Here is an 11,710-nt window from a genome sequence, read left to right as displayed (position 1 = left end):
AAATTGTAATAATATAATACGCCTCCAATTTTCTTCACTGACGTAGGATATTAATCTAACTACTCATTGCTGGCCGCCCATTCGCGCGTCTAGCAGCGAATGGCGGGGTTGACTCAAACTTATTAATGAACAGAATTGTCTCATTGCTGCTACAGCTCTCCCTCTGATAACTTTTCTTCCTAAAACGTATAACCGCCGCTAACTTATAGGATTTGCTAACCACCATTCGTTCTATCGTCGCCACCTATAAACTTACTGAAATAAAATAGCTAATTACCCATGATTACAGATAGGAAAGAGGATACAAGTTATCACAGGGAGGACCGTACAAAATTACTATTTACGGTTATATTGGAAATGTTAAGTAAAATAACTAAGAAATAACAACTTTTAATCAGCCCCCTTGAAAGATTAATATATTTTTCGTCCTTACATACCGTGTTCATATTTTTTCCATGGCGGGAGCTATTCTCGAATGAGAGGGAATTGATGAGAGCCGTACAATTCTAAAAGAGACTCGAAGTTGTTTCGTTATTGTCTCTCTTCATTCGTCCAAAGAATTGTAAATCAATCGAGTGTGTCCTCACGCTTCTGAAGAGTTGAGCCGTCAACTTTGTAAACTATCAGATAAATGTTGTATCTTTTTCAAAAACCGCCGCGGCAAGTAACTTAAGGCACCACAAGAAGCAATGCACATGCATATAAACCGAAGACGCAGCTTTCTTCTTTTCACTAGCGCAAACGCGAGAATTTCATCAAGCGATTATTAGTTCAAGTATATAAAATTCTATCATGGGTGCTTTTTGGTGAAGGGTAGAAATAATACGGGCTCAACGCTTACAAACCATGTCATCGGTCCATCTGGTGTTTTCTGGTCGACTCTAAAGTGTCCTTTCTATCATACTCATTGTCATCCCTTACATGTAGTCGACTGCCAACGGCTTTGCTCGTATCAACTCTAAATTCGCCCTAAACTTGATCGAATACTGCTTGAACAGTCAGCGGTGCAGTTGTTGTTGCTGCAGCCAGGTCAAACGTATGCATTGCTGTCAAATTCAATTCGAACTGCACCATATTTAATGCAGCAGTGCGACTAGTGAGTGACCGGGCGTGGCTCGGTGTTGCATCACATCCAGACGAGTTTTGCTTGCTCGAGCAGCTAATGAGGTCAAGTTGTAGCTTTACGAATCGCGCTTAAAAGCATTAGTCGCGTCTCGATCGGAACGTACTCGGGTGCATCAGTGTGATTGCTCGGCGTACAAGGTGGGACAAGCGCGTGGACGAGCCGACGGCAAGACGTCGGAGCAGCTTCGTTGTCTGTTGTCGTGGATAAGACCGAGTTTTTTTTTCAAGTGTTGTCTTAAATCATACATAGTTTTAAGGTAAAATTACACGCTTCTTGCGTCGATGGGCGCCAAAGCAAGTACAAAGCATGTTCCGATGCAAGGCAATAACTTTCCGTCCGCTAGCAGCGTGACGTGTCCCGACGCGAGCGGACGATGCGGAAAAGTGCTGAAAGGTATCCCAGCCGACGGCCTCCATGTCTCTCGAAGCGTCAAGGATGGACTGCACCACTTTGTTTGCAAGCGCGGACCAAAGTGGACAGCGACCACGCACCATTCACTGGTTCAAGTGCGTCGACATGATCAAGCGTGTTCTCCGAACGCATTGTGAAGACATATACTGGTACGCCCAAATTTAGGATTTGCTCCCTAATCTGACTGATCAGAAGGTCCACCCTCGCCGTGGCTTGCAATTCTATGGGACAGTCCGCAACACGTTTGAATTACCCAATGGACAACGAGACTGGGAGCCCAAATCCTCCTTCGCAATCTCCTCCATCATTCGCTGAAAAAGCGCAAGCGACGTTGTGACGAATTTTGGCCCATCGCTGGGCGTCTACGAGAAAAGAGCAGGAGCGTCAGAGAAAAGGCGACTCCCGCTTTATTTGGGCGTCCCCCAAAGGAAGTGGAACAAGGAACGAGTCAAGGACGGTCCCAGTTTTCGCTTGGCAGGCATGACCACGCAGTGGATTCAGGACGCGTGTTACAGCACCTACCAGCCGGTCACGACGAGTCCGGACAAGACCACCCACGCGTGCAGATTTATACACAATCAGTGTAACAAGGAGCTTTTTACCACGGAGTATTTACGGTATGTCGTGCTCCGAATAAGCTACTAAAACCCACAAATTAACAAGGTCATGATTTCCCCGAGCAGAAGCAACAAAGCGAGCGGTCACAAGAATCTGCGCTGCTTTCCCCACTGCTGTGGCGGCCACAACCCCAAGAGTTTTTGCGGATCAGGACTGGTCGTCGAGTGCTTTCTAGCCAAGTACCAGCTCGTGCTCGGCCGGTTCGAAGAAGTCTCGAAGCAGCAATCCACCAAGAGCAAGATCTTGCCGACGGTCGACACGAGTCTCGGACGCTGTAGTCTCGTAATCAACCGTGAATATGCCCGCCAAGAGCTTTTCGACGACGTTAAGATGCCAGACCAGCCTTTTGGGCGGTGGTTTCGAGGGGCTGTCGTGCCCAATACTTCAGGATTAGGCACGTGTTTTTTGCTTAATGGGAACCGCCAATCTTGGCACTATGGCTGGCAGTCGTCGCGTCTTAATTGCAAGAATTTACATGTGTTTAAAGTCTACGTCTTTGATGCCAGTGCCAATGGCAATGTGAACACGCTCACGTGCGTCGCGTCGATTGCGTCTCCGGCATTTCGAATATCTTCGAGTCGAAAGGCTCGGAAAACCTTTCGCTCCCCGGTATCGCAGTCTCTGGTCCTTCAAGCGCCATTGACGGCCATGGCTGAAGCGATGACGTCGCCACAGAATGTCCACCGCATCGATGAGCTCTTGGAAAATGGAAACGAGACCGCAACGACGCATGAGGCTGCGCTGTACGCGACGGCGCAGCCACAACGCCCTCTTTGTGGATTTCTGCCTGGACAACAGGATCCTGCACGACGCGAACGGAAACGTCTGACACGCTCGGCGTCGCTTAAGACGGACTATTTCTCCACCATATCGTTCCCAACGCTTCCGCAGCAGCAAACGATGCACCATTCGCTGTATTTCAAGCAACCTCAGCGACTTTCGCTGTCAGCGACGCACCCCCCACCGCACATAGAGACGCTTCACGAATCACGGGCGTCAATGCCGTCTTTGCCAGGGGTCGACTCGTTTCTCACGGGATCGGGATCCATGGATGGAAATCGATCGTTCCACAGTCGACGGTCATCGCTCGCAGCTCTGCCCGTGCCCTTGTCGGCCTCACGGACGCTTTCTCGTCATCACCAGAGTCCCGGTCCACTCTTGACGCCCATTACAGGCATGATGCAGCTCCGTTTAGAGAGTCAGTCCCCATTTGCCAGCTGCGTTGCCCATGGTTCGTCAAATCCGACGCTTTTGTCGACGCGGTTGACTGCGGCGGCACTGCATCAACACGCGTACGCGTCGGCACGACCGTATCCGTACGTCCGACGCGACACGTGGTCGGGTAGTTTACAGGGTAGGATTCCCGAAGGAGGAGGCATTGCCATGATGAGGATGATGTCGCCGAGTATCTCGCCCGACAGCTATTTGAATCGAAAGCGCAATCGTTCAACGGATTCGGACAAGGCAATTACTGCCGCAATTGAAGCGTCTGAAAAGATTCATCCCGTGCTTTCACCCATCGCGTCGCCGAGTGCCAAGCCTCTGGTGGTCGCACCGGTGCCGAACGATAGTGAATTGTACCGTCGAGCACGGATCTTGCAGCTGGCGTTTACGATTGTCAAGCGCATTCATCGCTTTGAAGAGGTGGCTGCAAAACACAAGGAGCCGACTCCAAAGGTTTTTCGCCATTCGTTTGAAATGATCACTCCGATGGTCGCGACTCTGTCAATGTTGCCACCTCGAGCGAAGAAATACTCGCTTGTGACGATCCCACTGAGCAATCCAAAGCTCTTGTCTCTATGCTCAAATCTCGTGACCGTTTGCGTGGCGCTGGTCAGCTCGGGATTGGTGGAAGACATGCGTCAGAAAATGCGCGATTGTGCGCAAGCTGGTCGCGGCGTCCTTGCAGCGTATCAACATCTAGTTGACTTGCTGTACAATTCTGTAGAGGCTCAGGTATCACGTCTGCCACGTCGGATGCACAAGTCGTGGGGGGATCCCGAGTCGGCGGATGAAGGCGAGTGGGATTTGTACGAGATGTTGAAGAGCTGCGAGCCGTGGTTGATTCAAGAGCCGTGGTGGGTTGTGCTAGATGACGATGACCAGCAACAGGCAGAAGACAAGGAAGAAGGTGCGCTTCGTCCTTTGCCGTACATGCACGTATTTTCGAGCTATTATCGCGTCATTCAAGACGCCGTGCCGTCTCAACAGGACGTGGAAGTGGCGGCCTCGTTGCGTACGGCAGCCTTGACGGTTGCCACGGGTCTTACAGGTGAGTGGCATCGACAGGGCGAACCGGACGAACACCATTTGCAGCAGCCACAGCGCGTGGCGTCAGTTCGATTGGCCACGGCTGCGTCCTCCCTGTCGTGGCTTGCTCGGTGCATCCACGCACATACGACCAAGTCATTTCACATTACCGAGACGGACACTACCATGACGCTTTCACTCCCAAATAGTCTCGTGTCTGCTGACGCCGTGTTTTTATTGCAACTCGATCAGCAAGAGCCAACGGTGGTCCTTCCGCAAAATTATTTTCCATTTGGATGGTCCCGGAAACGATCGCTGATGGCGTATCGTGCATGGCGTGTACGTGGCATCGGCGACTCCAATGGCAGTGCGGTGGCGGTGCAGTTTATGCGTTGGCCCGATAACAATGCATTGGAGGCGGTCGAAAACGATGAAGAAGAGGAAGAACTTGACAACGACGAGACTGAAGATTCGCCGGAAGAACCTGAAGAGGAGCCGCGGAGTCGTCTTGATCGTCAGCCTAAGCGTCTGCGAACTCGCATTACCATTTACTTTTCCGTGTTTTCGGCTACCACACTGCAACTCCGCACGATCGTTGAAGCAAGTCTCGCACCGGTCGTCACCATGCCTTCCTCATCGACAGCGCAGCCTACTGAGACGGATATGCTAAAATACTTCAAGTCGCCCTCATCGTGGGAAATGCGCTCGCAAATTTCGCAGCAATATACGAAAAATCTTTAAATAATAGCCCGCCTCACGTATTTGTACTTGAAAGATTAGTGCTTTTATGTCTAGGACATATAAATAACATTCTCAAGTTTTGATTAAAAAAAAAATTATGCCGTTAAAAGACATTGCATCGAGAACAGTTCTTATGCAGAGAGCTGAGCTGCTGCCCAATCAATGTCACTTTAAAAGAAGCAATGGGCCGAGTAAGCTCTAAACGAAAACTCAAGCAATGCGACCCGTTTTTTAACGGCAAACGTGACAATGGCAAGAAGGCCAAAGCATTTGACCTACCGCCTATCAAGTCTAAGCGCTCTAAGAAGCGTCGGCGTAAGATGCTGAGCGATGAGTCCGTGGACAGATTTGTCACACGCACATCGGCTGTAATTGGCGACGGCATGGCATCCAAGAAAAAGCTTCAGATTGGCTCAATTCAGGAAGGAGAATCCATGCGCGATTTCAACAAGCGCATTAGCACGGAAGTTAAGCGTGTCATTTATGATGCCGCTAAGCAGGGCCGGCGCACAAGTGAGAAGCGCAAAATATATTTAGCCAAGAAGAAGGCCAAAGTTTGCGATCAGAAGATGACGGAGCAGGAGCGCTATGAGCGCGACTACCAGACGACAGGCAACACCAAGAAAGATTATTTTGAGGACACAGCGCCGGTGAGATTTGGAGAGCGCGTGGACGCTCCACCGATCATGCCGAAGCTCTCGGGCATTTTTAAAAAGCGCGCCGAACAGCTTAAGCAAAAACAGCAAGCAAAGAATGCTCTCGCAACCCGCGGCCGGACGCCGAAGCGAGCAAAAAAAATTAAGTCGTAACAAATGGCGTTTTATAACTAAAAATTGTTATCACTGAGCTTCGGTTTGCATATCTGCTGTGCTCTTATTCAAAGCCTTTTTCGTCTTTTAACAATTCTGCACGTTGTCGCGGATCCTTTCGTAGGTCGAATGCGCTCAAGTGCCTTTTACGCTCACGTCGTAGCAATACAATCGACACTAATAGAATTACCAACACTGCTGCCTGCATTCGAGTCACAAGTCGACAGGTCAAATTTGAAATTATTTTCGTGTCCAAATCTTTATACCTCAAATTTGAAAAAGGCGACACCCGGGTGCGCTAAATCTGCAAGAGAACAGGCTTTATATCGCGTCATTCGCTGGTCTTCGGGCATGGTGACCAAGACGTCGTCCTTGTGAGTCTTCGGTCGAGGACATTCTAGCTCCTGGCGATATCCTGTTTCGCGGCAGAAATTCTCATGCCTCTCAGATTCAAAACAGAGCATACATGTGCCAACGAGCGAGCAAGCCAATCCAGATGCTGGGTCGTACACACGGTACGCAGACACCAGCTCCTGGTCACGACGTTGTAGCGTGTTCATCAAGCTCGGCTTTACTGTAGCCTTTGCAGGAGACTCAACGCCCTCTTGACGTAAAATAATTCGTTGGGACCTTTTATGCTGCCTCTTTCGCACAGAGTCGCGAATATCCTATATCTTAGAATTTTTGTATGGTTAAAGCGTAGGACAAATTAGTTCTACAGAATAGCATTTTATTACAGTGAAACTTAACCTACTTAAGAATATATAAATACCCAGCTTTTACATCAGTCCGAACTTTAACGCTGAACATTAACCAATTGCTGTTGTGACGCTTGGAAAAGCTTTCGTTTCGTTTTGGCCAACTTGTGCATCTCACTCGTATTTTTGCAAAGAACACTGAGCACAAATTGGGAGCGTCCTGGGTCCAATTTTGTAATTTTTGCATTCAACTCTCGTCTGTGCGCCTCGAGCTCTTCACATTTCAGCGCCAAGGCAGGAAAAAGAGGTTCTCCTTCGCTTCCAGCACATTTGCTTGCTTCTTGTGGTGCCTGAAGCCCCTCTTCACGACAACGCACACGTGCAAAAGCATCTTCAATACCTCCCAGCTCCAGTGTTTGCATCCGCACCACCTCCAAAAGCGCATATTCCATGCTGTCGGCGTCGTTTTTAGTATTAAGTGAAATAGCGCTAAACACGTCGGATGCTCGCTCATCAAACGCTTGCGTCTCCATATCATCATCCTCGTCTTCCTGATGCGCCTTCACATCGACTGAAGCCGCAAGTCGTTGGCGGCGTCGTCTGGCATGGTCTTGGTCCAGTTTGTTCATGTCATAAAGTAATTCACACAGCCGATGTAAATGATGCGACTGAAACCGCGAAGCTCGCGATAACTGACACCCCTTTTGTGCTACCGACTGGTAAGATCTTGCCACGTCAATATACTTGCGTCGATGCTCTAAGACCATCCGAGTTGTTGCATCCGCATTTTCGACAGCTAAGAAACTACTCGACAATTCCACTTCAGGGACTTCCGGATAACCAACCGTTCTAGTCCTTGAGCCAATGCCAGTCAGAGCCGTGCCGGTCGTACTGACCAGTTTTGCAGCGCTGGACGTAATAGCCGACACGGCACTCCACGCACTCCATTTGCTGCCACGTTTGCTCACTATCATAGACGTGGGAGGTGAGCTGTTCGGAGACACTTTTCGAGATTCACAACTGTCAATTGTTACGTCTTCATTCACCGCAAGGAAGTCGTCGTCTTCGATACTGCTGTAATAAATTGCCGTAGCTCGTCGAAGACTCTCAAGCTCTTCCGTCGTAGACAGTAAAAACGCACGCACTTCTTCCGTCACGGCAAGAAGTGGCTGTCGCAAAACACCACGCAGGAAAGCTTGCAACAAACGCATTCGTTCGCCAACAAATTCCTTCTCCTTGTTAAAAAAAAGTTGTTTCCCAGGAACACACGGGATAAGTTCAAATGGATACTGACGCTGCAATTCCAAATGTAGCCACACAAAATCACTGTATCGGCGGTACACTTTAACAGAGGAACAGGGTTCTTCCACTTGCCGTAATTGTGTCCATGTCTTGGCAGCTTGATACGGGTCGATCGCGTGGGCACCTTTTGCTGTATCACTAGCAATGCTTATGACGGCGTACCTCGTGTACGGCAATAGCCACGAACCAACCGTAGTTGGTTCACACACAAGTACAACCAACTTGCCTGGATCGTGTCGTCCGGAATGAAGCGATAGCTGTGCGCGGACGCAGTCGATTTGCTGCTGTAAAGACTCCGCCTTGGTATGAAGCTCCTTAGCCACTGCTGCAGCGCTGGAAGCATCCAGTTGCACCCGTGCCAGCTGAGCTGCATCCTTTTGCAATTGCCGCTTGAGATTCTCCGTCTCAATCTGAAGTGCTTCCGCCTGCTGGGATGCCACGAGAGCTCGGTGTCGTGCATCTTCGGCCAGTTCCTGGGCGCGTTTCTTTTCCTGTTCGTTAATTTCAACTTGCTTCGCGAGAAATATGGCTTTCTGCGACGCCTGAACACTCTCACGCTGGGCAGTGCGAGCGTGCTCTTCGGCTTCTTTCGCGAGCTGCTCCTTTTCCTTCACTTGGGTTGTCCACATCGCTTGGAGTTTGCGCAAATGGGTTTGCGTTTGGGTTTCCATCTCCTGACGAGCGCGCAGCAGCTCGTAATTCTTCGGTAAAGTACGCGCTCCTTCGACTCCGTCAAGTCGCGTCACTCGACGGCAGGTTGGACACTCTAATTCTCCGCTTTGGGTGCCCATGTGGCTCATCCCCGCTGTCGCCCAGTCATTCAGGCAACTCTAGCAAAAGCGTCAAATGTAGCAAGAGCAAAGGTCAACATTAAGAATTCGAGGTGAGGGAAAGGAATTGCGCAGATGGCGCGCACGGACCTGGCAATAAGTATGGCCACAGGTCAAGAGGCGCGGAATGTGGCCGTCGTCGCCGTCGTCGTCGTCGTACTGCTCGTTGCACAACTCGCACTCGACGCCGTTGTCTGCAAGATCGCGCCACATGTCAATAGTGTGGTCGTCCATCTCCACAGGCGCCGTTGACGCCGCCAATCCATTGGGCATAACTGAGCGGCACCAAGAGCGCGGAATCGAGAAAGAAGACTACTTTTAGTGGCACTATTATTAGCAAATTTATTTTAGCATCGACCTTTGGAGACTACGTAATTTGGTGCATTTTTTAAGAAATAGGTGAAGAGAATCATGTAAAATGAGAGGAATATTCTGGGTAAAAAGCTTTACTCCGTCTTAGGCTTTTGTGACGACATCGTCTTGTCACATTCGTGCGCTGCAACTTCTTTCAACTGAACTCTTGCTGTCAATCTGGTAGAGATAACTCGCGCTGGAGCCACTTCGGTTAAAGAAGCTGGGGGCCTATAGATCGATAAATCCACCTCCAGCCCCTTTTTCTTCTTCCTTGCCTGGTTACTATCACCATCAATTACGCTTCCGACGCATTCTTTTGCTAGTGCTTGTTTTTCTCTTTACCAACCCGTTGTCGCCAACTCGTGGCTTCTTAATCTTCAGCTCTTTCATCAGCGAACAAAAAGCGAAGGGGTTTTGGCGCTTCAGCTGCACTGATTGGAGCTGAATCTCCTTCTCCTCTCTGTTTAATTGCTGCTCGTACTCTTCTCGCCGTTTCGTCGCTTTTAATTTAGCCACTTCTGTTCGCTTTCGCAGCAGCGCTCGTTTTGCCATTTTGAGCCTTGCAACTTTATTCTCGAAAATAGCAGACGCTTCTTTTTGTCGCTTCTCTGCCTCTGCCGTTCGCAGCCTTGGCAGCGCTCGGGGTCGCTCTCTCGTGGGCTTTACAAGACGCACTGCATCTCGGGTTCCATTTCCCGTGCACGATTTGCACTTGCGAATTGCTATTCGGGATTCACTTCGCTGAGTCTTGGAATAGCTTGATTCCGGCAGCATCAGTAGACAGCATTTACAATCCATCATGTTTTTGCTGTTAAGAAGTTTATGCTGCGGAACGACAAGAAGTGCGTAACCACAGGCTGAGCAACATGGAGGCATAGTAATATCAAGTGGTGTGACTTCGAGTCTCTTGCTAGAATTGGAAGCATTGTCTCGGTGGGGCTCGACAACGTCGCCTTCTAATTTGACAACTTGAGCTTTGGACTCGACGATTTCAGCAATATGAGAGACCTTAGGAGCATCTGAGCCATATGCGGCTGGCTCCGATTTCACACATAATTCTTGGTAAAAAGAGTTGTCTTCGCTCTCCGTGGTACTGCCGCCATCCTCGAATGTGATACTCATGATTGCTTGGTTGGTCACACAAGCGTGTATTTTTAGTCGTAAATATACGCTTTCTCTTGTCAGAAATATGCGACGTGTGTGTAAATGCTGTAATTAATGAGGCATTCTCACAAAATATCGCAATTACATATACTTCTAAATAATGTTCTTGTCTACAAGTTAAAGAAAAGTCAGAATGAAATCAACACATCAACGCCAATGACTAGAACGACCGAGTTAATTACGTCGCAGTCCATTCCGGAGCACAATGAGAACAGCTTGACAACTGTTGCTGCAACTAGAAAGTCGTGTGTTCGCCGCTTTCTTACGCTCGGTGACGGGAACTTTTCATACTCGTTGGCACTGGCTAAGCAGCTCAAGAGTCGGGAGTGTGACGCATCGTTCCAACTAACTGCTACATCGTACGATACCTACGATGAGCTCGTCGAAAAGTATCCAGAGTTCCCGCGTATTTGCGCTCAGCTGGAAGAATTGGGTGTATTGGTGCTACATCGCGTGGATGCGACGAATCTCCGCGAGTCGCTTATAGCGGCAGGTGGACCACACCTCCGGTTTGATACGATCGTATTTAATCACCCCCATTGTGGTGAGGAGAATATTCAGCGTCATCAGAGTTTGCTATCGCACTTTTATACTTCAGCATTACAAGTTTTGCACGGCAGTGAAGATGATCTCGAGAGTGAACTATTTTTAGCATTAGCGGAAGGCCAGTCGGAACGGTGGCAAGCTGTGGAGCGTGGATCATTGGCTGGTTACCGACTGTGTCGAAAAATCTCTGACGTTGACAACAACGAAACATTTGGCCTTTCGTATGAGCGAAAGCGACATCAAAATGGCAAGTCTTTTCATCAAGTGACTCTGCGTGGTGAAACGAAGATGCAAACGAGCACGTTATTAATTTTTCGACGACAAAATTGTGTACAACCTGCAATGACCGACGTGAGAGAAGCAGATGTATCTCTACCACTATTGCTAACGTCAATGCCTCGCAAGCGTAAAGCAGAAAGCGAATTGCCACTCGAGTTTGGATGTACGCTGTGCACGAGAAGCTTTAAATCCGCACAGGGGCTGAGAACGCATAATCATATGGTACACGAATTAGATGGTGAAATGAGCACGGTGGCCCAGCTTCCGTGCAATTTTTGTGAACGTGTATTTAAAAAAGAGGAGGACAAAAGACAGCACCAGCTTGCAAAGCATGGCAAGGATCCCCTTATTAAGCCGGATTGGTATAAAAAGCAGCAAAAGATTGATGGCGCAGTTTTGATTACAGCTGCGAGGTCGGAGCTCTCAGCTTCTGCTGCAACTGCGACGTCAGCTCCAGTAGAACCTCACACGTGCTCGATTTGCCACTTCTCCTTCGCCTCAGCCGTGGAATTCGATGCGCATTGGTACAATTTGCAGCCTCGAGCTGCTTTAAAGCGAAAGTGTTTGATTTGCAATCGAGAA

The 11,710-nt window shown here is 49.1% G+C and overlaps 5 protein-coding genes across 5 annotated transcripts; 2 read left to right on the top strand and 3 right to left on the bottom strand.

The window, feature by feature from the left end:
• Positions 1 to 969: 969 nt before the first annotated feature.
• Positions 970 to 1,620, bottom strand: CCR75_008817 (uncharacterized protein; the record flags this gene model as incomplete). Its single annotated transcript, XM_067966865.1, has 3 exons — positions 970 to 1,179; positions 1,261 to 1,359; positions 1,393 to 1,620. The coding sequence occupies 3 exons, from the start codon at positions 1,618 to 1,620 to the stop codon at positions 970 to 972; spliced, it is 537 nt and encodes a 178-aa protein (XP_067816984.1).
• A 583-nt stretch (positions 1,621 to 2,203) lies between these two features.
• Positions 2,204 to 5,146, top strand: CCR75_008818 (uncharacterized protein; the record flags this gene model as incomplete). The annotated part of the gene is made up of 1 exon (XM_067966866.1): positions 2,204 to 5,146. One exon carries the CDS (start codon positions 2,204 to 2,206, stop codon positions 5,144 to 5,146), a length of 2,943 nt encoding a protein of 980 aa, XP_067816501.1.
• Positions 5,147 to 5,328: 182 nt separating this feature from the next.
• Positions 5,329 to 5,955, top strand: CCR75_008819 (uncharacterized protein; the record flags this gene model as incomplete). Its single annotated transcript, XM_067966867.1, has 1 exon — positions 5,329 to 5,955. The coding sequence occupies one exon, from the start codon at positions 5,329 to 5,331 to the stop codon at positions 5,953 to 5,955; it is 627 nt and encodes a 208-aa protein (XP_067816502.1).
• Positions 5,385 to 9,058, bottom strand: CCR75_008820 (uncharacterized protein; the record flags this gene model as incomplete). Its single annotated transcript, XM_067966868.1, has 3 exons — positions 5,385 to 6,157; positions 6,222 to 8,785; positions 8,876 to 9,058. The coding sequence occupies 2 exons, from the start codon at positions 9,056 to 9,058 to the stop codon at positions 6,752 to 6,754; spliced, it is 2,217 nt and encodes a 738-aa protein (XP_067816991.1). The 3' UTR covers positions 5,385 to 6,157; positions 6,222 to 6,751.
• Positions 9,059 to 9,430: 372 nt separating this feature from the next.
• On the bottom strand, positions 9,431 to 10,261 carry CCR75_008821 (uncharacterized protein; the record flags this gene model as incomplete). The annotated part of the gene is made up of 1 exon (XM_067966869.1): positions 9,431 to 10,261. The coding sequence occupies one exon, from the start codon at positions 10,259 to 10,261 to the stop codon at positions 9,431 to 9,433; it is 831 nt and encodes a 276-aa protein (XP_067816990.1).
• Positions 10,262 to 11,710: the final 1,449 nt, after the last annotated feature.

Source organism: Bremia lactucae, linkage group LG14 (assembly GCF_004359215.1).
Source record: "Bremia lactucae strain SF5 linkage group LG14, whole genome shotgun sequence".
NCBI lineage: Eukaryota > Oomycota > Peronosporomycetes > Peronosporales > Peronosporaceae > Bremia > Bremia lactucae.
This window is presented reverse-complemented; position numbering and strand designations above follow the sequence as displayed.